The sequence below is a fragment of the Bombus bifarius genome, unplaced genomic scaffold (assembly GCF_011952205.1).
Source record: "Bombus bifarius isolate JDL3187 unplaced genomic scaffold, Bbif_JDL3187 scf7180000009770, whole genome shotgun sequence".
NCBI lineage: Eukaryota > Metazoa > Arthropoda > Insecta > Hymenoptera > Apidae > Bombus > Bombus bifarius.
The window spans coordinates 155,843-183,340 of NW_022885326.1; the positions used below are offsets into that span (position 1 = coordinate 155,843).

General features: G+C 32.5%; 1 protein-coding gene across 4 annotated transcripts in view; it reads left to right on the forward strand.

Annotated features, from left to right (window-relative positions):
- The first annotated feature begins 5,409 nt into the window (after positions 1-5,409).
- LOC117215673 (vascular endothelial growth factor receptor 1) overlaps positions 5,410-27,498 on the forward strand; it is a 64,022-nt gene continuing 41,933 nt past the window's right edge. For 2 of the 4 annotated variants that reach the window (XM_033462060.1, XM_033462062.1), the window contains exons 1-5: positions 5,410-5,726; positions 15,398-15,534; positions 17,665-17,848; positions 18,415-18,542; positions 19,800-19,938. In XM_033462060.1, the coding sequence (XP_033317951.1) occupies positions 5,666-5,726; positions 15,398-15,534; positions 17,665-17,848; positions 18,415-18,542; positions 19,800-19,938 (649 nt within the window). In that variant the 5' untranslated portion in view covers positions 5,410-5,665. Of the gene's footprint in view, positions 5,727-5,843; positions 5,935-15,396; positions 15,535-17,664; positions 17,849-18,414; positions 18,543-19,799; positions 19,939-27,498 lie in introns of those variants that run through there. The other 2 variants (XM_033462061.1, XM_033462063.1) reach the window with 2 other exon arrangements.

Sequence of the window (27,498 nt, forward strand, 5' to 3'; positions counted from 1 at the left end):
ATTTTTAAATTTTATTTTATTTCTTTATGGTCGCATCCATCTCTGAGGGTATTAGTTACTAGTTAGGTTTCACCTTCCATATACTCTCAAGATTTTTACGATTTACAGATTTTTCGAAGTGTTATGTTCATGGTGAGGACGAGTGACAAATGACAGATATAATCAGTTGCAACACGGAACCGTCTAGACAGCATACTCACTTAATTCTAAATCAGATTTAAAAAATTTTTTAAATTTTAAGTTAAATTATTGTAATTTAAGTATATTAAAATTAAGTATATTGTAAATTAAGTATATTTACACATATAAGTTACTATGTACAAATATATATATATATATACATATTAATATAATGTATTATATCATATATATTATATAATTATATATAAATTAATGTAATAAATATATGTATATTGTATATTTATATATGTATATGTATATATGTATTTCATATATATTTTTGTGCAGTGATCAGTAAGAATTCGTTAACTTTGAAATAACAAATTAGTTTATATCTATAAGAGGATATATGAACACAACCCGCAATTTAATATTATAAGACGCACGGATTGAGACGATAAGCTTGTATAATTTGTATATTAGATAAACAAAAAGGCGTACGATATAATGGACATATTGTGTATAGTAGATATCAATTACAGTATATGCGTTGATTTTGCTAGATTAGTTGGTTTATGTCTTTTAGGAATTGTAAGAAGTGGTTCACTCTTTCCTTCTTATTTATCACCAATTCAAGATTACTTAGAATGCTATAGTATCTTTTTTGTTTTGATACTTTCAACAATTAATTACAGTTTTGCCTGAAAATAAGTAACACGCTCGAGATTGGTAAGTTGCTTATTACAAGACATAAACCAGTTGTATATTACAAGGCAACATGTAATATACAGGTTATTTGGCTACATGCGTAAAAAAATTTAAGGAATGATTTTTGAAGCTCAAATAAGATGGAAATCGAGAATTAAAAAATTGCTTTTTCGGCTTTTTTCTAGTTATTGACAATTAAAAATGAAGCGACATATTCCTGTGCGCGAGCAAACTTCCTTACACGAACGAAAGTAGGTGAGCCTAAGCAGCGAGATGCACAAGTATCCTCAAATCGAACGATACTTGGGCAGCAGCTTACTTCGTATAGGTAGAGAAGAAAATTATGACATTTGAAGACGTAAATCATCCTGCACGATGTTCTGTAAGAAAAATTGTAGATTAAACATTATACCTGCCTACTCATTAAAATCCATAAATAATTTTATTTGCCTCCATAAATAATTAAGAAATAATAGCACATATAAAAAATGTTTACACAAATTTCATACACACACCGCGATTGTCCCGTTCGCGGGTAGATTTTTCTACAGAAAAATCACATACAGTATGTGAAATTGATATTTCACCTGAATGAGTCGTAATTCACGATTCAGAAAGTTCGAAAAAGAGCAGAAAACGATCGTTATCGAATTCGGGATCTGATGGAAGAACAGAACCTAAACGCAAGAACGAACACATCCGTAAGATGAAGTGGTTGGTGAACTGATTGGATCGTCGATCGTAATTACAAATACTACAACTTTGTAAATTTCTGATTCATTAAAGAATGATTTAGTTGTCTGCACATGGGTGAGACGTATGGATTGGCGGAATAATTTGATTGTGAAGGTCGATCGGTATTACTCAGACTGATTAGAGTTTGTTGTTAAATCGTGATATGATATACGCACACAGGTTATGAAAACGTGGATGAAGATGTAAGAGGGAATGATCCAGTTTTTTAGTAAAATTATTTAAGGGGACTGTGCTATAAGAAACGCGCTCGGAAAAACTATGAGAAGAGTATTGTTCAAAAAATTCAAGTAATCGTGGAAATTCGATATTACAATTTGAGACGAGGCTTTAATCGGTATGGCAATCGATAGGATTGATAATGATAAAATCGAGTTGACTATGTAGCCTGGTCAACAAGTAGTCGCCAACGAATCATATTCATATACAATGTCGATACTGACGAGCAGACCCAATGCAAACGAACATCAGCATACATGAGAAACGCAGAAATCATGTTTGATTACGGTCGTGAAAATAAATAGATAGAATAAAAATGTATAGAGTATAAAATAATATAAAATAAACAAATAAATTACAGAATAATATATAATATAAATAATATACTATAAAATATAAAATATAGATGATATAATATAAAGTAATAGTATAAAAACGTAAAAAAATTTTCCGTCGAACAGTACAATGAAAGGATCTTACAGCGTGGAGCCACGGCGAATATACCTCGTTTGTGATGGAACTAAATAGGTTCTTGTATATGCTAGCGTGGAATACTTTCAGCACTTGGCCGCATGGTGTAGCACCTATACTGTGGAACAGCTAAACCTACAGGCGTGAGTACTCTCATTTCCTCTCTATGTATATTAAAGACACTATCGCAATCAGAAGAATCACGGAATGTACGTTATCTGATTATCGTGAAAGTTTAAAATTTAGAATATAGGTTTGCGATCAACTGATATTCACAGTAATGAATTTTTCTACATCCCACTATGAAGCCTATATCTTTTTCTTGCAATAAATACAGTTTAAATATTGAAATTGCTTTCTTATTGTTACAAAACCTTCAATTGTTAAAAATTATTTCTGTCAACATAATTATGTCCTGTATATTACTCTCCTGTAAACTTTTCCCAAGACTTTTTTCAATCTATATTTTCTTCTTTGAAATGTTTGAAAGAAAATATATAATGTAGATAAATATAGTGGATAAATTTTCAATATCAATATATTCATAAATGAAGCTTCATACAATAAAATGTTTGAACACTGAACACAGGTTGCACTAATTCATAAGTGGCAATTACGTTGACCCCTAAATACATTACAATATGAGTTTAATAGATTATGCTATTACCACTGATAGATAGACGACCAGAAATAATCGCAATGTTAAATAATTTTATACAAAGTGGATGAATATTTGATATTTTTAATACCCAGGGAAATTATGAAATCATTTTCTAACATTCTCAATTTGATGAAATCAGAAATAGGAATGCTATTTTAGTGATACTAAGTTTACTTTACTTAAAACATCCTTTAAACTTAAAACAGTTATAGTGTCTGTGTTTTGTATTCGTATAATTAGTGGGCTTTTAAACATTTATGGGAAATTTAAAAGTATAAAATGGGTAGAATTCACATAATGTGTAAAAATGTATAAAATATACAATAGTACTCCTTATAATATTTAGCACACGATAGATAGATCATTCTAACTAAAGATGAAAAACGATACATTTAAAAAGATAAAAAACATACTATGTAGAATTATTTATATAATTATCTTTACAGGTTCAAATTTGAAAACGGAATAACATCTTTATTTATTATTACCAACATTAAAAAATGACAATTAGTAAAAAGCTATTGAGAAAAAATTAATTTTTGTTTAAACGGAAAACAGTAGAATGCATCATTACATTTTTAAGAGATTTTTCAAAAAATTAAATGGTTAAAGAATATTAATTTTTAGGTGTTCTAGTTAGAAATAACTATTATACATAATATAAACATTATATAATAACAACTTTTAGTTACCGGTATTCATGATCAATGACGGAGATTGTTTTTAGTTATCATAACCATTATTACCAGCTTACTTACCATATCCGCTATTTATATTAATCAATATGAATAAATGGAAATTTATTTGTTTATCAGTAACCATTATCGACGATGAAACCTTTTTCTGATTACTATAGACCGATTTAAGTAATAATGTTATAGAAGATAGAATCCTCTATCCAACAAGTACGGTGGAACTCCCTGTAACATGGCAGACACGTTCTGCTTTATGCGAATTCTTAATGTTATATGAGATCTACAGCGCAAGAAGTAAAATAAATTCTTTTTTGAAGCAACATTGCTAATTCTGCATACAAATAACCTCACATAATAGGTGAAATGTTCCTCCTCGTAAAAAGGTTAATACGTATGTATGATCTTTGTGTCAAGTTCAAAAACCCATATATTTGCATGTGAAGAATGAGTCAATTTTGAAAACAAGTACAGAAAGCAAGAACAATAAATCAATTATTATCTTATATGTTTAAGGCAATAATATGCCTCTGCACCTCTAGAATTTGCCATCGTGTAAATATATATAAGGCCTTTTTTAAGGCAATTTTGCAATCTCATTACACGAACACCGCGCTAAGCGGTATTCTATTGTATGTAATTGTTTTTAACGCATAAGGAATAGAGTAGAGCAGCAAACAGTATTCACATATATCCTTATATCTTTTGTCAATATTTTTTGTAGTCACTACATATCTATTGACGAAAAATATTCACTTTAGATACTTTAAAAACAACTAGACACTAAAAATATTTCATTGTATCAAGCAACGCAAACATTAGTAAATATTAAATAAAAAGAATGTATGTACGTAGACTTACACATCAAAGTTTTCGAATAAAAATTCTGTGTACCATAGATAAACACCTTTATATATTTTTGGTGAAATTAAATAACTGATATTTATGTTTAATCATGAAAGCCCACGTTATTCTACATATACCTATCAAATTATGTGTACCTGATTTACCAAAGAAATTAGAAAGGCACTTTGTTACAAAATTATTTATGCTTACGTGGCAACAGTTTTATTACTATACACATTATTACTAATCTTTTTTAACAAAAATTAGAATATTTACTTCATAAAATTCTTGAGATAAAATTACGGTAGAAATTACGAAATCTTCAATATTTCTAATGCCAAGGAAATTTCAGGATATTGTTGATGTTTACGTAAGGGGAGGAGGGTTAAGCATAAAATTATAATATAATATTAAGCCTACTAGTTTTATAACTTCATGCAGATATAACAGATGTATGTAATTGTTATAATATTGTAATTTATATCTTTTACTTAATAAAACTGAAAGTAAATAAATTACGTTATATTTTAACAACGTTATATCTTAATCTGTCAAAAAAGTTTGTAAAGCTAACGTTTTTATTATAATTTATTTGAGGAGCGCATGTAAACTTTTGTGATTGATGATAGATATATCAAATAAAACACTAAATATATTTATTCAATTAAATAATTTATTTTCTAAGTATATTATTATCGAAATAACGTTATTTAAGATAAAGGAACAAAGCAAATAACAAATAAAGTCAACATTTCAATTTGAAAAATTATTTAAATGAAATCTTGTTTTGATAATACTCAATCGTAGTAGAAATCGTCATTGGCGACTTCGGAGCTTCGATTCACGCGATTAACTTTGATCATTGGAGCAAACGAAGGAGAAGAACGTCGTCTCCTGGATGATGTCGTCACCGATAACTCAGAGAACGAGGAATCGGTCGGGGTGGGGCTTTGTTCATGGAATCGTGGACGTGCGTAACCCGTTTGTTCGCTCGGTTCTTCAGTGAGAAAGCGCGCGTGGAATGCTTTAGTCGTGTAGTATCGTGTATTCGTTCCAACGAGTGGTTCCATGTGAATGAGGTTGCCTTGCTGTATAAGTGTTTCTTTACAAAAATATGAAATGACAGGAGAAAGAGAAAGAGAGAGTATAGAGTAAATAAATAAGAAGGTGCACAGTGTGATAATAAATAGAGAAGATGAAAATGGTACAAGTTTCAAGATCAGTCGTCTTACTCGTTGTCCTCGTGCTGCATCGAGGTAAATGCTGTTTTGCTTGTCGTCTATATTCCCCTGGCGATCGATTCGTTGTTCAGTGAGGTGTCACAATCACGTGGTCACCATTGAGTCACGCTTGTGAAAACAGGTTACTGTTACGTGCCACATGTCGTCGTAACTTCAATCGCATACCTGTGGGCCCCACTACACAATAATTTACTACATTACTACACAAGGTGTTCCAGTAATCATGGTACAATCGATAAAAACGTAATTCTACGTGAAAAAATTCAGTGAAAATATAGAATAACATTTTTTCATACAGCGCGACGCTTTGTTTTCGATAAAATCAAATTTAGAAATTTCTTTGTTATATCTGAACTTATCTAACTAAATACCGGCTAGATATGAGTAAACAGTCAACAGAAGGTCATTCTACGAAAAAGAATAAGCGAAAAATAACATTTTTCTGCTTAAGGTCTCATTTCCAAGAAAATAGTATTTGAACATGCTTAGTTAAGAATTGGCTTTGCCATGCGTACTTGACTTAACTTTTCTAATTTCATTTCTTCAAATACGAAGCGTTCTATGAAAAAATTTTATTTTATATTTTCGACTTACCTCTCCACATAAAATGGCCTCCCTGTCAATTGTACCATTATCACTGGGATACTATCATTGATAGGACACTGTACAATTAATAAGAACTAGATCGCGGATATTTGTGACACTTAGATGATATTGTGCAAATTCCTTATATTCCAGTATCACCTTTTAGGCTTAAATGTTGATTGTTTCCTTTTTTGAATGTAATACAAATTTTAATGAAACTGTTGTAAGTGCTCAAGTTTTGTTAAGTTAGTTGGTTAAATTTTATCCAAGATACTCTTTCCTCGTATTTTGCCTTTCTTCATATTGAGATTTATAATTAGGAAACAGTCGTAAGAGAATTGAAAAAATAAAACTTTAATCTTATATATATATATTTATGTATTTATGTATTTATTTAATATATATATAGATATATATATATATATATATATATATATATATATATATATAGATCATTTATATATATAATTTATATAATATATATAATATAATATAATATATATATAAATTCGACATTCGACTATCTTTATTATATTAGCAAAGTTTAAAACAGAACTGAAAAAAACATATATATCTATACATACTGAACATATATACTGAAAAAACATATATGTATATGTAGATATATATATGTTTTTTCAGTTCTGTTTTTAACTTTACCAATATAACAAAGATAGTCGAGTTTCATACTTATAACGTTAATGAAACTTCAAAATGTTCGACACAACATAATATATTCATAAAGGATATTTAAAGCCGCGAATATTTTTATAGACCTGTTTATGCAATAATGTAAAATACCATTTATACCAATCTGTTGGGGATAAGCTGATTCGTATAATCAGGTCATTCGTGTACTGTATGGATGTAGTACAAGTTCATTCAATTTTCCCTTCTTACAGTATCTGTGATTTTTCGGACAGCTAATAGAGTTTACATTCATATAAATGGATTCCACCAAACATTTGCTCATAAATATACATATAATAATGTTTCGAACCTTATGATTTTGGAAATGAATTTGTGAACACAATACTCGTCTAATTAATTAATACCACGTGACATAAATATAGATAAATAAATGAACAAAAATTAATTCGAGTAATAAAAAAATCGAGAAAAATCATTTCGATACATATAAATAGACACAAATACATTCCATTCGTTCATGTAATTGGTATGAGTGGTACTCGGTAGTTCAGATAATAGAGATTCAGTCAGCGTTCAGTTATTCAGGCATTAATTGTGAATAAAATTTCGTTCACATAGTTAAATGTTAAATACTTAACGAATTAATATAAACCAAGTTCTACTATACAGTAGAACATTATATACATAACTATAGAACTTATAGACAGTAGTAGAACTTATATACAGAACTTTATATACATAAAGATAGACCAATCTAAAAAAAACATTTGAAGCCACTATCGCATGAATCATACAATACTTTGGAATGTTTTTTCCTGATTCGCAGATATACTAGTTTCGATTGGACTCTCTCGTACTTGAAACAGGAGAACTGTGAACAGAAACGTGTAGTTAATGCGTAGCAATCATGCAAATTACATACGAGAAGCATTTGAACATCATCTGTTTCTTAACGAATCATCAAACTCGTGATGCTTTGCACGTTACAATAGGCAATAAATCAATGATATAATTTACGAAACGAAAGCTTTCTGAGATTATCATTTGATTATTGGAAATGTTTCAGTAAACATCTTTCAGTGGCATTTTCGTATAATGTAATTGGAACGTTCAATATTTGTTTTAATTAAATATTTACAATTAATGAGAAATGTTAAAGATATTCCTAGATATATTCGTTTTCATTGTTACATAGAAAGTGACATTATATAGAAAATGATTTGTGCATTTGAATCATGTAGAAGCTATATTGACTAACTCAAAAATTGAAAAATAGAATGATTATATCCCATTATTGCAAGCATTATTTCTTCAATTTATCCTGAAATTTACTGTTATTTATATTACTATATTATTAGTAATATTTTATATTAATATTAATAATCATGTCATTTATAAATGAAATTATGGAAATACCATATTTATTTTTTAAGAATTAAATATCAATTGTATATTGTACTTGAATATCGTAATTGAGAAATTAGTAAAAAATGGAGTTGAGATCAGTTTTGCTTCTAAGGAATTTATTTATCTACATTCCCGTTGATTGATCCCGAGTATGGGACACCTATTATTTTCATTCGAATAGTGATAATTAAGAAATTATTAAGAAAACTATTAATCGATCACAATTTCATATTCATGCAAAATTGCAATCCGGAACACATAACGAAAGTTTGTCAAAACTATTTTCAAAAGTTGCAACAATATAGTAATTAATTACATGACCCACATATTTTCCTGGCCTATTTAAAAAATTTGAAATAAATTAGATAGAGAACGCGAAAGAGTCTACAGAAACCTAAATCTGTATTGTAAAACCATTCATAACATGCGTAGGATCAAGTAACAAAAAAAGATTAATATGAATATCAAAATTGATCGAAATATATTATTATATATATCGGTCAAAACCGTAAAAGATATAAAAAAGGAAAGAAATTAATTTTATCCTACCAAGTTCTAATGAGATTATTAAACATAATCTGGAAAAATGTTGAGACAGCCAATCTTTTAATTCTGTTTCAAAGAATTGTTCTGTATTAATTAATGAAGGTTGTACTTTATGTCAAATATATTCTTCAGAGAAAAGGAAATAAAAGTTAAGAGTAATTATTTCGAAAACTTCCACCATTTCAGATATCGATGATTTTTTAATATGTTATTGGAGGCATCTGAACAACTTTTTCGTATACACGAAATATGTTTTATTGTTAGTTTTCGCAAAAAATTGTCGGTACAACCACAGTGAATTCTGGCTATGATTCTGCGTCCGTGACAGCGTATGCGTTAAATATTGATTGGGGTTAGGCAGCATCACGGTGTGGTGACCAGATAAAATAACGCTTAATCCGAACCTAATTCTTATCATTTGTTTACAGTTTATATAGGTTGGGTCATCCGTTGTCACGGACATTATTTGTAAACAATTATATGCAGAATTCATTGTAGTGATACCGCCAGTTTTTTGCAAAGATCTCGGAAACTAAGAGTCCGACGATAACACGCAAAGGAAAAAGTTGTTCAAAATGTTGATTTTTGCAATATATTAAAAAATCATCGAAATCCAAGATGATTGCAGCTTTCTAAATAATTATCGTAGAATATATCAACATAATTAAGAAAAGGAATTGACGAAAAGAAGAAAGTAAAACTTCTTATAGTTTGTGTTATTATGGTCTACTATTATATAAGTAATTTGCTATTAAACATTTCTTATATATAATTACTGTTTTAACAGCTTTTTCTAAAAAATTATATTAAAAAAATGAACAATCTGCGTTGGCGCGGAATAATTTCAATTGAAGTACACCATCAAACATACAAATATTAAAAATATACAAAAAATTGTCGATAATGATCAACCAAAGGTTTCGAGTACCAAATTGTAACTTTGTTTTACAAATGGTCGAAATGTATTAAAGCTGTTAAATTACAGTTTGATTAATATTATTTTCAGGCAAGATATAAATATTAAATGTCTAATTAAGCCATTTCATCTACAACATACATATATATTATGTACTCATAAAGTGGTTAGTTGTAAATATCTCCAAAGAAAGTGGTTGTGACCAATATTGTAAACTACTCATTTCATTTAGGTCGAAATAATAGTTTCACAGCAATCAATTACGATGTTTCATCGGAATGCAACATGTATCCCAATGAAAATTGACAAATTTATTATTTGTAACGTAAACGATAAAATTTATTATCGATATCCAGTCGTGTGAAAGAAGCGTTAAAAAGATGATATCTATTGACATGAATTCGTGAAACTAGCGATGAGTGATTACATCAAGTTCAATATATACTCATAAATCTGAATAAACTCAAGATTCACTTCATACAGTTAAAATATTATGTCATATGTAGATTGCAGATTTTTATGCATTTCTGAATAATTTACAAAAACTAAATGTAACATTTAGAAAAACTAAACTTGAAAAAATTAGGCTATGATATAAAATATTCAATTTTTAATGAATAAAACAAATTTTTTGTCTAAGTTCTATTAGATGGTAGTTCGTTTTAGTATATTTATAAAAATATCAATTATTATTTTTGTTCTATTGGAACAAAATGGATCGTATATATTCAATAAAATAATATAAAAATAAAATGTTGTACAACTGTTACTTCCTAATAAAACGAAAGAAACTTTTGGGACCACCTAATACATTCGATATACAATAATGTGTTCAAAATATTGGACATAGTTTGGAGTAATGTCTATAAAAGCAATACTTTTGTCCATGAAATATCGAGTATTAGGTAACGGAAATCGTAATAGTAATTATTTGAAAATGGCACAAAACAGGCCATTATCAAATAATTAATAAGATAAAGCAGCTCGATTTAAAATACGAAGAATAAGTTAACAAAAGTGATACAATTGACATCACAATCTAGAGTCCAGAATATGCTTACTTTGTACATTTTGATGATGGTTCATTCCGGAAAAAAACAATTTTGTTGCTACTCGATCACAAAAATTGGCCATCTAAATTCATTCGTGAAAAGTGGCATATCCCAAAATATATTAACAGCTTATACTTATGCTAATACTGAAATAACATTAATTGAAATGGAAGTTCTTTCTGTCTAACTGAAATCCGAAAAAAACGATGCAATTTAAATTTATGAACAAAGACGTGTTTACAACGAGATCAGTTACATGAGTTCGAAACTACGAGTTCCTTATCAGAAATTCACCATTCGCTTAAAATCGCTTTTCTGAACTACCTTCTTAAATAGTGACATTCAATAAAATTGATCCCATTTATCGTTTGTAATTCTATAGAACTTTACTTAGCTTTAGCTTTAATATTTGCGATGTTGAAAATCAGTGTGTGAAAATTTTGTAAATATATACTTGGCAAGTATAATACAACACCTTATTTTCCGATCAAACGTCTCTTTAGCAGTTTCTACATTTTATTTTCATATTATCAAATTTTTGTAATCATGTACAAGTACTATTAAATGACAGGAAAATGTGTGCCAATCCCTTTTCAAGCTATTATATATCTATCAAGCGAATCTTGTGTATTGGATTTCGATTTATAAGTATCTATATATGAATATTGGTTATTAAAATTGAACACATCACTAGTAATAAAACGCTTTTGTGGGATATAGCACAGTTTTGTTCGAATTAGATAAAACGATATCATTTTTACTGTTTTTCAACATTTTTTACAAATATTAATATTTCTATCAATTTTAATTTTGACTTATGTCACTTTTAAAACAACTATATAATATGTTCTTAAGGGACTTAATATAATCGATAATATTGTCAATATCAACAAATATTAAATGTTATTTAAGATAAAATAATAAAGAAAATAATAAATAGAATAAAAATTTTTATTTCAACAATTATATGGATAGAAGTTGATCTGACGTGCTGATAATTATTCGGATTTTTTGTTTATTCAGTCGATGGTAATCTGTGTGTCCAAACAACAGAAAGGCACTATATATCTTATGCTATTTAATCTGCGAGAGGCCATTCGTTTTTCTCCGTTCTTTATCATTAGTAGGTTGAACAGTTCTTATCAAGACTTCTCAATGTACAACAAATCCCACGACTTGTGTGTACACAAAATTCATGTTTTACATTATTTCCAGCGTTACCTTAAAGCTGCTATCAACTGATTACTAAGAATTATTTAAATCGACTTAATTTGACAAAAACAATACACATTTCTCTTTTAAATTTGCTGTTTATTTAATAAATTATTAGTTTGAGATTCTATTATCACTGGTTATTATCAGTGTAAAAACTTTTAAGGTAAAAGTTGTGTCAATTAAGTTTGTTTCAATGAAATATTCTAATAATTGTTTATTATTAAACAAAATGGTTGCAAACGATTATTTAAATAATGTGTCATTTTACTTGGCTATACATATAACTTCGCAATAATTATACGTCTAATTTATTTGAAAAATTATTAGAAGAAAGCTATCAATGACATACGAAGGTCTACTTTTCTACGATATGTCTCACTTTTTTCATAAGTATAATGATACACCTAAAAGTGCAGTGGCATCTTTTAAGATAAAAATCTATAATTTATATTCGATATCTACTTTATATTAGATTTCTCTAAATATTAAGTATTCTGCGAAAAAAAATATTGAAACACTTGTGTCTTAAAACGACTACCTACAAGGATTTAATTTTAATTTTGTACATATATAGGTACTTTTGCGGTACATACATTAAATTTGACGACATAAGCCCTTTTACCCTATAAGGCGAGAAAGATTCGAGCAAGCTATCAAACTTGAACATGTTTGAACTGTGGAATCTTACTTTTGCTATTTTATGTTTATTATGGAGTCATTTAATACATACAATTTTGATTACACAATTTGCTTCATAAGTTAAAAAGTTATAGACCTAAAATCTTAAGTATGCAGTTTTTTATGGGTTTCTGAATACCTAAGTATTATTACCCCAATAGCTTTTTACGTAGAATCTTTCAAGTAATTGATATACACAGAAGTAAATATGCATCTCTGCTTAAAAATTTGCGCTTTTCAAATGCACTACTGCGTTTGTAAAAGACGGCATTTCAGTTATTTGTATCACTCTATATAACATAAAATAAGTGATATGTATATGTATTTGTACATTAGATATACTCTGTATATTCTACAAATCATAAGATAAAAAGTGCACTTGGAAATTATTACACTTGAACATCAAAGACGTCTTTTAATATTTCATTACTAACATTGATTCACCTATGCTATCACGATATAATGTAAAGATTATACACGCATATTTCTTCTTCTGGTGATAAACAAAAATTATACAGATATTGTAAAGAATATCATTGATGGCAAAGAATGTATTTTGTCTAATAATATCTGTCTATTGAAGAATAACTTTTCCAAATGCGTTTTTCTCGTTAGCGTTCACTTGCGATTTATTTATTCGCTTTTCTGATGGAACGAGTCTGTTGGTTGATAATGTGGCTGCATTATCAGAAGAGGAAAGAAAGGACTTCCTCCCAAGAGACGGTTGTACATATATGCGCAGAACCGAACTCGCGTGGTACATGTGCGTTTTTACTGTTTTTATGTAGTAAAAGGATACCAGCAAGAATGAAATGGAACCGATTATCCGCAGGATATTGTGGCTAAGAAAAACCGGCTTCGTTTTAAAATATTTGTTACTCATCTTCCTATCCGAATGTGACTTACGAAAGTATTTGAACATTTATTATTAGCACAGAAAATATTGGTAATTATTCGGAATAGGAGTGACTTCATCGAATGCAATGACATTGAAATATATTGTTAATATCAACATTTTAAACAACTTTATCCTATACATATAATCGCCGCTCGGTTTTATTTTATAAATTATAAAGCAATTTATATTTAATACTATGTGTATCACTCAACAATTTATTTTATAAATTTTTGTTGCGTAAATGTAAGCAATTTTTCAACGCCGGCAGATGTATTTGTTATATTTTTGACCAATTGAAGATCAGAATAGAGTGCAACATTCCATGTATGTAATAACTGATTCATCGAAAATTATTTCACGCTAATGTTGCCACTAGAACGGATATCTACTACTCTGGCCCTTGTTAGCTTATAACCCATTGATTTTTCTTTTTCATTTATACAATATTAAAAATAATTATCTCTCTAGTGAATGAGTTAAGTTTAGATTTAGCTATATAAAAATGTGGACACTTACTGCTGAATCAAGATTAATCGTAACCTAAATTTAACTAAAGCCTCTTGTGGATACCTTGGAATCTTGATAACCTTGTTCGCTTTGATAACCTATGTCTAAGTTATTGAAATTAGTAATGATGTTCCTGTTCCGAATAATTATAATTAACAAGGAATTCGGTTGTGAAATCTATGTATGTACAGGAAAACTTTGTCGGGAACAAACAGGTTCCTATAGGTAACCAGGTCGTGCATATGATTAAAAGTCCATTTAATTCTTTTCACTATCTATGGTTTTTCGTTCAGATAATATATATATATATATATATATATATATATATATTATAATATATATAATATAATATAATATATATAATATAATATATATAATATATATAATATATATAATATATAATATATATAATATATAATATATATATATTATCTATATATATAGTTCAGATTATATATAGATAATATATATATTATATATTATATATATTATATATATATATATATATATATATATATATATATATATATTATCTGATTTATGATATGTATGATATATATATTATCTATTATATCCTATTATATATATATATATATATATATATATATATAATAGGAGTTCATTTTTATATAAATTTCGATTGGTGACATGATCCCATCATAATGCGTAACTGTTGGGCATCTTAAAGACTTTGAATATGAATTTGAGCACGTGTAGTTACGAATCGTGTAATTAATTCAACTTTATGGTTCATTAAGTTTCTAACAAAGATATAATATCGGGAAATGTATTTGGACAATTGATAAGATATATTAACATGAAATTAATTAAATGCTTTATGAAGAATAGAATGATAAATGGCATATATACAATATAAGATTGAACTAATTTTAATACATTGAAATGATAAAGAAAAATGGAAATAATAGATGTATGGGAAAAAAATCATTTGGCTAAATATTGTAGATGAATTAAAATAAATGTAAATAAATAATAAATATTATAAATAACAAATTTATAAATAATAAATGTAAATAATATGTTTATGAAATTGCAGTAACGTTCGATAGTAGTTTAGATAACAAAATCTCAGATATAGTTCAGTTAATCAAAGACTATGTAAGTAAAGCTTCGTTTATATAGAGTTTATATAAACGGAGTTATATTACTTATTTGCTTTTTCGATAAATTTAGGATGTAACGTACAAGATTTTTTATTTTTTTTTATTAGCAAGATCAGCAGAGGATGACATAACTACGATAATGGAAGCTGACGATCTTCTTATAAATGAAAACGACTCTTTAGAGATTAAGTGCACCGGCCACGAAAGGATTTCTTTCATTTATCCTCAAGACTCGAGAAATGCGGTAAGTTTATAAAAAATAATTGATGTAATAGTACCACCTCTAGGAACAAACTTCCGAGTAAACGCAATAGCTTTAAACTATCGAAAGATATTGAACTGTCTGAGATGTGAAATGTTATAATTAGACCGCGAACTTCTATACATTTATGGAAAATTTGCAGGTGAAAAAATGCATTGAATATACATAACACGAAAAAATATATACAATATAAAAGATTCTATCCGATATCTTAGATTCTTCAACTACCATGTTATTTTTTTTGTTTCTCCTGTTTCATAATTCTATCATTCTTTTTATTCTTTCTACTTTAGCATTTAGCTCGCCTTCTCATCTTCTTCTATCTTCCTTCTTATCCTTCTCTCCAAATCATCTAGCTTCTATCCAATGATTTTGTTATTATTGTGACCCTCTTTTTTCTCGATTTTAGTCTCTTGTTCTCGAATTGTTTAATTATATCTAACATCTCTTTTCTCTCATTTTCCAACGATCTTTTCATTTCCTTTCTTTCTCGTCGTCTGTTTCAAGTCTTTCAATTCTTGTTCCATTGAACAATTTTTTTACCTCATTCTTCCTCTCAAACCTTAAATTTCGTTGATCAAACCTGCTATGGACGTTAATATTTCTACAATCTCTCTGTTTTTTTAATTTCTTTCCCTGGTGCTCTTTTTATTCTTATTCTTATTCTTATCTTCTGTATTTTCCACATTTTTCTTCGTTATTTCCGTCTCTCCTTTTTGTCCTTTTTTCAGGTAGTACTTTTTTCTTCTCTTATACTTCACTTGGATTTTTTCCGATTTTATTTAAAAATTCATCTAACATGCCTGTCTCTGTAACATCTTTCCTTGCCTGTTTCTGTTGCTTTATCGATATTTGTAAGATACCCACGGTTTGATTTCCTAACTTCTATCTTTTTTGGAGACTGTCCCAATTCATTTCCTAATCAATACGTCATTACCAAGATTCGTTCTCTCAGAAAAGTTAGCTTTCCTACCTTCGCCTAGTTATCTTTTATTTTTTGTGAACTACACCTATTCCTTTTTATCTACCTCTATTTTTTGCCTCTACTCCCACTTCCATTAAAATTCGCTTTTATACATGTTCTTACACACTGTTCACATCACACGCTCTTCAGCCATGTCCGATTATTTCTTTCGTATTTGCTTCACAATATTTAACCTACTACGATATTTAACTTTTCCCTATGTGTTTTATATTTATATCATAACATTATACACCTGTAAAATTTTAATAAACTGTAAAAACTTTAATATTTTTAGTTAATTTAGAATCATTGTATTGATGTATATTTATATTGTTTTTGTAGGCACAAGCACATGCTAACTTCCTTTTCATGGCTGAAGAGCAACAAAATAAAGTTATTTATTTATCTATATTTATAATAAACTGAATTTATCGTATAATTTCATATTATACTATATTTCATGAATTAGAATCCTATATACAATACATATTGAATCTTACTAATTTTACCGTCTAATGGTGAATTTATAAAATTTCATTTTCATAATATAATAAAATTGTAACAATTTTTAACAGAATCTATGTACCTACGTATATTTAATACATTACAATTTTATGTATATATTGAATTTTAATTATATATTGACTTCATTATATACAGGATGCTTGGTAATTGGTGGTACAAGCGGAAAGGGTGTGATTCTACGCGAAAAAAGGAGTCGAAAATATAGAATAAAAATTTTTTTTTTAATTTTCTTTTTTTTTTTAATTTTTCCATCGAGATAACGATCTACAGTGAGATCCGTTATAACTTACCGCACGCGTACCGGGCGAAAATTCAAAGTCGATTTTCTCGAAAACAAAGCCTCAAACGAAAAATTATTATTCTATATTTTCGTCTTCTTTTTTCACGTAGAATCACCCCCTTTCCACTTGTACCACCAGTTACCAACCGCCCTGTATATACATACTTATAACAAGATTGTATGTTCTTATCTTCAGTTTATTAAATTCTATTTTTATGATAATGTTAAAATTGTATTGGGATTTTCTATAGATTCTGTGTTTATTACGTTATTTCTTACGTTAATTCTTTATTGTCAGAAATAGTATTACCATAATCACTAATTATGTTTAATCTAATAATAGATCGTCACTTCGCCAGTGCATGCACAAGAACACATCGAGCACGGAATTTATATGTACATGTTCCAGCGACGTGAAACTGTTCATGGAGATACAGGGTTATATGGTTGCCCTGGAAATGTTTTACAAGTTACCTCACATCCTAACTTTAAAACATCTAAAAGCATGGTATATGTTTACGTTCAGTGTAAGTGGATTTTTAAATGCTTTTTACCTAAACTATCATCATAAACAAATAGTGGGTTGTTCGGAAAATTTGTAGCGTCTTTTACGATTCATATACATGTAGAAAACACGTATAAAACTCTATGATATATGATTCTAAGGGTCCATAAGCGTTTAATTTATCCTTTGAAGATCCGTTTGAAACTTTATCAATATAATCGTAATAGTTGAATAAGACATGTTAATAAAATCCCAATATTCTTCCCAATACATGTATATATATTTGAAATATATGATATATATATGTCTATACCAATAATAATTACTAATATCTTATTGTCTTATTGACTGTTGATGAAATTCCAAAATGTTTTGTATAACGTACATAAAATATATCCAAAACAGATTTCTATAAATGTTAAAATATATTTGTAAACAACTGTATGTTTACTATTTTTACAATATTTGAACGACGCGACGATGAAATGATTACACGGTTCGGGATAATTTTAACGGATTTTAACTAAATCGGGATAAATTTGTAATTTATATGATTATAATATGTTAATTTAGTATTGACTGTTCCAGCGACTACAAATGTGTTCGTAGAAGCGAATACCTTTGCTTCACTACATGCAGCAGTCGGTGGGTCTGCCGTAATACCATGCAGACCAACGTCACCCAATTTCACAGTCCAAGTCTTCTTAAACGAGGCGGTAAGTTTATTTATATGCGCTTAATATTAATATCTTTTATTCAACTAGTAATAGTAAAAATATTAGACAAATATACCGGAGCGAACACTGTCATTTGTCTTTTGCAAAAAAATTAATCGTATTATTCTACAAAGAACATTTAAATCTCCTGTTAATCAGATTTACTAGAATACAATACATTCAACTATACTTATATAGTACTTAAAATATTTATATGGAGTCAAATACAGCAAAAAGTATTGGGGAGGTCTACTTTTATGTGTGATAAATACATATTTTTTCTAATAATAATTAGGAACATAAACAAACCTATAAAAACTATGTAGATAAGTAAAACCGTTCATCCCAGTTTCTCTATTACTATTTAAAAGAACCGATCATTGTCGCCATGTAAAACATTGTATACTGTATTCCGCTGGTCCATAAACTGCCGTTTAATCTTTTGGCATTAACCATTAAAAAACCAAAAATCGACGAACAAAAAAGAAAAACTAAAAAAAATATGTCTGGAAAAAATAATAACGAAAATAACATTTGGTTATACTATCACGAGAAATATAGTGTAAGCCACTTTAACGAATATTGTGTACATCGTATAAGATACGATGGATAGGCATGGGCATATGATAACTGCACTGTGGATCCGAAAAATTTGATGATTTTTAATATTACCGTTATTAGTTTAGATCCAGAGCGATTATTCGTATAATGTCATCATTTTAGCCAGTCCATGGATCAAAATCGGAAGAAGAGGAGATTTCGTTTTATCGTCAATTTGAGTACTATGTTTGAACTTTTGACTCCTATTTTTGTTACTTTTATGCTTATTATGAAGGCATTTAATTCATACAATCTTGATTAAATAATTTACTTTATAAATTAGAAAGTTATCAACGGATTTTCCACACTTCAAATATTTATATGGTATGAAAACCAAGTGCAACAAATATAGTGAAAATTTTCAAAGTGGTTTATTTTTATAATACATATTATAGTGTTAGTTAAAAATTAAAACTTAACTGGAATATAGTTCCAAAATTACGCTTTAAATTATAAATAAATAAATGAATAAAATTAAAATAAAACTTAATCATGAATAAAAATTTTAACAGAGATACGTAATTAGGAGATATTCAGATATGTAAATGGGTCGGACAGAAATATCGGATTGATAAATTCGAATATTAATAATATAAAAATATAAGAATTTATTGTATCATTTATAATTGTTGTATTAAAATCGAATTCACTGTGCAGCCCCAGGAGCAAATAAATTTCAATCCGAGAATTGGTCTCACATTGACAAATATCACGTTAAAAGACAGTGGATACTTTAAATGCGTAATAGATCAAGCAGATGAGGTCCATGAAATCACATATTTCTTCTTAGTGCAGCGTAAGTATACTTCACAAAAAATGTTAATTTAACCCTCATCGTTTATATAAAGACACAAAAATAACATCTAAAGTCGTAAATCTTATTCTACCTATTTATTGAATAAGATATACTATTCTAACATATAGAGAACGTTTGTAACTTTTATAACTGACAAAACTTTTATTTGTTGCAAATAATATGTTTAATAATCATAAAAATAACGATCTAAGGAAAACTGTATATTTTACGAATATTTGTGTCAGGGCAATATCGAACTATGTTTATATTTTAAATTCTCTTAATTGTATTAGGTCTTAAAATCAATTCTTTCGGCACAAGATAGATTAGTATGTTAAAAAATACGATTGTAAGAAAACGTATGTTACCTTCATATGATCTCTGCACCTGCATCTACAAGAAGAAACACGTCTAAAATTCTGTTCCTATCGGAATCATTTTTATACCGACTTTGGAAAAGAAGGAAGGTATCTAGGTTCGACATGTATATGTCGCGGATCGGTACCAACAGGACGCCGACAGGTCGAGGCATCAACGCGGTCGTAATACCTCCCGGGCGATCCGGGTACCAACCGCCAACACCAGTGGGCCACTACGACGACAACGAGTCTGTCTCGCTAGCGGTCGAATATACGGGCGCATGATACAAATACCGCACCTAGCGAGACTCCCTCTACGTCTAAGGCAGGGACTACCGGGTATAGCCTTACTGACGAGTCCACCGGTAGTCCCTGGACGAAACGCGCATTCCCTTTTCACCTGGCAGCAACCATCAATTACTACACTTCTCCCACAGTGGTGACCCCGATGTGATCAAAGTAATAGAGATAACCGGGAGAGTGCCGATAAGATTTCGAACTCCGCGAGTATTAGAGCTTTCGAGATGACGAGTACCGACAAAAACGAGCTCGGTAACGTGGACGCGGTAAACGCTCAGCTCCGCATACCACCGTTCTGGGCGGATGATGTAGAGCTGTGGTTTAATGTGTTAGAGGCACAGTTCAAACACGCCCGGATTACGAGTGAGGAGGCCAAATATAATGCCGCCATCGCGAACATCGATAAACCGTATGTGCGACTCATCCGCGACATCTTAGCCAATCCACCGAAGAGCGGGCAGTACGAGTTCCTCAAAAAGGAACTCATTAAGAGGCTGGGCGAGTCAGACGCCCGACGCCTGCGTAAAATAATAGAAAGCGAACAACTAGGCGACAGGACGCCTTCTCAATTTTACCGGGACCTGTAAAGCCTCGCCACCCCTGCAACATCAGACGAACCCATCCGGACTCTTTGGGAAGGCCGACTCCCGGTGCACGTACAGCGCGTCCTAGCCTCCGTTCAGGATAAGAGACCCGAAACTCTGACCACGATCGCCGACAGCAACCATGAAATACGCCCGGAACTAGGACAGGTTGTTGCGGTCAGCACAGACCGAACCACGGCAGTACGTAATCCAACGACATACGGCGGCGGAGTAAACGATGCCACGGCTGCCGTCATCAACGCGCTGAGGGAACAGATGATGCAGATGCAGGCGCAAATAAACGCGTTGACCATCGGGGACCGCCGGCGACCATGCTCCTGCGCGAAATACCGCCGCAGCTCGCGATCCCGAAGCCCGCCACGGCAAGGCGGCTTATGCTTTTATCATGCGACGTATGGCGAATGCGCGAGAATGCACCTCACCGTGTACATGGAAATCGGGAAAACGGGACCGACCGTCCGTAAACGCGGCAAACGACGACGGCTTGATCTCCTGGCGCATTTTCGTTCTCGACAAAAACACGCGCATCTCGTACTTGGTAGACACCGGCGCAGACATCAGCGTCTACCCGCGCAGCAAAATGCAGGGACTTGCGAAGAAAAGCGAGTACGAATTGTTCGCGGCTAACGGGACACGAATTGCGACATATGGTACAGTCGCGATCCACCTCAACCTGTCCCTTCGACGCGCCTTCAAGTGGCATTTTACAGTGGCCGACGTCCAGGCATGGATTTCCTGAGCCACTACGGGTTGCTCGTGGACCAACGGAATAAAAGATTAATCGACACGACAACCCAGTTATCATCGAAAGGGTACGTCGCCATAGACAACACGCCATCGGTGAAAACTATCTGTGGCGATTTGGTGTACTGGCGGAATTCCCGGCCCTCACGCGTCCTCCGTCTTTCGGGAAGGAAAAGGCCCGACGCGGCGTAGTACACCACATCGAAACTACGCCTGGCCCGCCGGTCTACAACAAACCCCGACGCCTCGCTCCAGACCGGCTCAAGCAGGTGAAAGCCGAATTTGAGTTGATGATCGAACAAGGCGTGATGCGTCCATCGAAAAGCCCGTGGGCATCACCTCTTCACGTCGTGCCCAAAAAGGATGGAAATTTGCGACCATGCGGCGACTACCGCGCGTTAAACGCTCGGACGATACCCGACAGATACACGCCTCCCCACATCGAGGACTTTGCCCATCATTTACATGGTAAGCGCATATTTTCAAAAATTGACCCCGTTCGCGCTTACCATCAAATTCCTATCGCGCCGGAAGATGTAAAGAAAACGGCAATAATGACACCGTTCGGACTTTTCGAAGCAACCAATATGATGTTTGGGTTTCGAAACGCCGCGCAAACATGTCAGTGATTCGTCGACAAAGTCACCCGTGGTCTCGATTTCGTCTACGCGTACATAGATGACTTCCTCATTGCATCGGAGAATGAAATCCAGCACCGCGAGCATCTACGAACGTTGTTTAGCCGCCTTAGCGATTACGGCGTAGTTATAAACCTCGCGAAATGCGAATTCGGCGCACGCGAACTCACGTTTCTTGGCTACACCGTGAACGCCGACGGAATAAAGCCGCCAGCCGAGCGTGTCGTAGCAATTATCAGAATTCCGAAACCCGCGGACATTAAACAATTACGCAGGTACCTCGGTATGATTAACTTCTATCGACGTTTCATACCGAGGGCCGCAAAAATTTTGCAACCGCTTAACGAGCTGCTAAAAGGCGCGAAAAAGGGTAACGCGTCCATCGAATGGTCCAATCGCGCGGAAATCAGCTTTGAAGAATCAAAACACGCCTTCGTGGACGCCACATTGTTAGCGCACCCGACACCCGGTGCGCTCGTCAGCCTCACAGTAGACGCGTCCGACTACGCAGTAGGAGCCGTTTTGCAACAACGCGCGAACGACAAGTGGCAACCGCTAGGGTTTACTACGAAATCTTTAACACCCGTGCAACAAAAATATAGCGCCTACGACCGCGAACTCCTTGCGATTTACACTGCCGTTAAACGCTTTCGACACGCCGTCGAAGGCAGAAAATTCATAATATACACGGACCATAAACCCCTCGTCTACGCATTTTGCCAGAAACTCGAAAAATGTTCGCCTCGACAATTTTGCTACCTTGACTACATAGCTCCGTTCACGACAGATATCCGGTACGTTAAAGGCGTAGAAAATGATGTAGCCGACGCGCTATCCCGTATCGAGACAATCGAAAACGCGGTAGATCATCGAATGTTAGCAGTAGCACAAGATAACGACGATAAACTACGCCAAATCCTCAATTCCGATTCTCGCATGCTGCGGCTTGAGAAGATCCGATTCCCTGAAAAAGACACCGAAATATACTGCGACACGTCGATCGGGACCTTGCGGCCGTTCGTACCGAAATCGTTACGACACAACGTGTTTCAGTCGTTACACGCACTTTCTTATCCGGGAATACGCGCCACACAAAAACTGGTGACGACGCGTTTTGTCTGGCCGTCTGTAAACAAAGATTGCTGTACGTGGACGCGGCAATGCATACCGTGCCAGCGTAATAAAGTCACCAGGCATGTATCATCACCAGTTGGATCGTTCGGAACTTTAGCAGGCCGATTCGAGCATATACACGTGGATATTATCGTAATGCAGTATTCGCAGGGCTTTCGATACTATCTAACGTGCATTGATCGTTTTTCGCGCTGGCCAGAAGCCGTTCCCATTGCCGACATGGAAGCGTCAACCGTTGCCGCGGCCCTCCTATCAACTTGGATTTCTCGTTTCGGCGTCCCTTTAAAAATAACAACCGACCAAGGACGCCAATTCGAATCGCGTCTGTTCGAAGAGTTGTACCGGTTGCTCGATATCACGCACCTACGCACATCGGCCTATCATCCTGCGTCTAATGGGATGGTAGAATGCCTGCATAGACAGCTTAAAGCGGCGATCAAGTGCCACGACACGAGCAACTGGGTCGAAATTCTGTCAATCGTGCTATTAGGCATTAGAACCGCGATAAAGGAGGACCTAAACGCAATGGCAGCCGAGATGATATACGGCGCCGGCATACGTTTGCCGGCAGAGTTCTTTCTACCAACTAAGCAGCGGGCCACCTCGGAATTCGCAACCCTGCTCAAGGAACAAATGGAGAAAGTCCGGTCTCAGCCCGTTACACAACACGGTGAAAAGAAATTATTCATTTTCCGCGAATTGAAGTCTTCCCCCTATGTATTCTTACGACACGACGCAATTAGAGGCTCTTTACAGCTGCCTTACGATGGGCCGTTTAGAGTAACGCGAAGAGGCGAGAAAACGTATACTATTAGTGTCAACAATCGCGATATAACGGTTTCCGTCGACCGGCTAAAGCCAGCCTTTGTAGTATCAGAGGATCTCGAAGCGAAAACCGCCGAAACCCGTGACATGCTTATTCCAGTAGAACAGACGAACGCTCGTAACGAAAGCGACGTAAATAGGAATAACGAAAGCAATGAAGAAAACACTAGTAATAGGTACGTTACGCGGTCTGGCCGAAGAGTCCGTTTTCCCAATCGGCTACAGGCAGGTCAGACATCACAAATTATCACACACGGGGACTTTCCTGGGAAATGCAATAAAAACGTTATCACTGGTAGGGGGGTGATGTAGCGGCACAAGAGTTAGAATTCGATTCAAATCATGTTGCTGTTTTGCTTCGGAGTATAAAGTTCGTTAGGTTACGTATAATGTAAGAATAAACACACTCCGAGCAAAACAACGTCGCCGCTACATGTAACCGTAAAACAAAGACAAATTTGAATCTTCCGACTTCCCCCTGACTACTATAAATGAACGGAAGCGATCGCAAACGGATTATTATAAACTGCGACCAAACGACGTTACACACACCGTTTCGCGACTACGACATTGTACGGACAATTTTAAATACATTGACGATTTTACCTACTAGTAATCTCATCATTCAACCCCCTACATATATATAAAAAAATATGTATATATATGTTGTCTTCTTTTTCCTTTTTATGTATGTTCATCAACTACCCCGAAATGTTTTAACCAATCCGAGGTGATTTTTTTGCACGTTGTAGAACATGTTATCCGGTTAGTCCTGTTAAAAAATTTTTTTCGATTTGATCGTCTTAAACAATTTTTTTTAAAACTAATATTTTTGCGTTTTTCCGAAACGGCTTAACCAATCAAGATGATTCTTTTTGCTTCTCGTAGCGCATGTTCCCCCACTGGTCCAATTCCAAAACTTTTTTGCGTTTGTTTTTCGTGAACTATTTTTTTTTTGCAAGTCGAATTTTTATGTATGCCCATCGATTACTTAGGATTGGATTGAGCTATCAGAGCGAAACCGTTTGCATCTTCTAGGGGCAATTCACAGATCGGTCCTGTTTGCAAAATTTCTTCAATTTATTCATTGTTAACTATTGTTGTTGCAAAGAATTTGTTGTTCACCAATTTCATTTGATCAATGTTCAGTGATTTTTCTACAATTGTTAAATTGATATCGAGATGATTCCAAATCAGCAGCCTGGCCAAGCGCTTTAAAATTGCGTTTTTCAATATAAGCTTCAACTCGTACTTTCCGTCGTAGGAAACATATATTTCCATTTCTAATTGTATAACATCAGAAATTATAACGATTGGATCTTAAGTTAATGACAAGCTTGCTGTAGATATAATTTTATTAACTTCTACACCATTAATACATTGAGCGTAATTTGTATCCGCACAGATACAAACAGTATATTTCGTATTTGTATTTGATCATTTTATGGTATGACGCTTGGATGGTTTATACATATATTTTTGCATATTACGTGCATTTTTACACTTTTAAATGTTTCACAAATACGTAAAAATCCGTATTCAACTCATGACAGTGCTATGGACATTCCAAACAATTTAACACATATAACATATTTATAAAAAGTGTCTACTGCAGAGGTTCGCAATTAGTCTAGATCTTTATCGGCGATCAGCCCTTTATCAGCCCGTCACGCCTGAACCGGATTCAGTGATCATCATCGATACTTGAAACACAGAAGCAAAAGCCAGAGCTTTCAGGAAAGCTGTGGCAGCTTGATAAAGTCACACGTGTTGTTAATCATAGATTGATGAAATATATTTTCAGGTATTCCTTGCATGTCTCGTATGGTATATGATTTATACACAATTGTTGAATATGAGTAGATTCACATTTTCTATTGTTTCGAAAAAAAACGAATTTGACCCAATTTTTATATTATATTCATACAGTGTGTTAAAAAAATATTCATTGACGATATGAAATTAGAAAAGTAAATCTAAAAATATACTTTACATAGAAAGAATTGATTTTAGGATGTACAATGGCAAGCATTATACAAAAGTCAACTTAATTTAGTTTATAATTATTACGCGAAATAAAGATCTGAAAGCTATATTTATAAAGTCTAATATTTACACTGCTTCAAAGTGAGATAAATACAAGATGACTCATTCGAAGTAATACACGCAACTGTTTCCTGAACTCTAAACTATACGTTATGCAAAAATATGTAACGAAGTAAAATGTACTTTATTTCGAGGGAGATGTCTTGTGACGAGCACAAACCTTATTTAGGTAGATGTGCCTTCCAGATTTCAAGGTGATCTTTTTTCTTAATGCAACTACTTGCATGTTTTTATTCAGATAAGTGCGTAGTTCATGCCATGACAAATTCATTGACCTATAATATGATGATGTAGGACACCAGGCCATTTATTGCCAGTCGAAATTTACCTTCGTTTAATGTCCAGAAATGTTCCTTATCTTTTGTATTCGAAATAATAAGCTCAAAGCTAGTTTAATATAATATAAATAATTAAATAATTAAATAATTAATATAATAATAAGCTAAAAGATAGTTGCACCCTCTCCAATATTACCCTCTCCAATATCTCCAAGTAATTTGTTGATAGGTATCCATTCCAATATTATACGACTTTCCCATATTATCACGATAAGCTTCTTTTATGAAACTTCGAAAGAAAAATTCTGCTGATATCAAATCCGGAGATCTTGATGGGAAGTGTACCCTGCTCCCTCTTCGTATCCAACTACCGAGGAACATATTGTTCAATTAGCCATCGTAAATTGAATTGATGTTGAAACGAAGAACACGTATATAACGAAGTCACGATAATACTGATTCCTTCGAAGCAATTGTAACACAAACTTTGGTAAACGAAATCTTGGAGACGTTTAATAAAGGAAAGTTTTGAACGGCAATAAATGATCCTGAATGACCTTGGAACACCAAC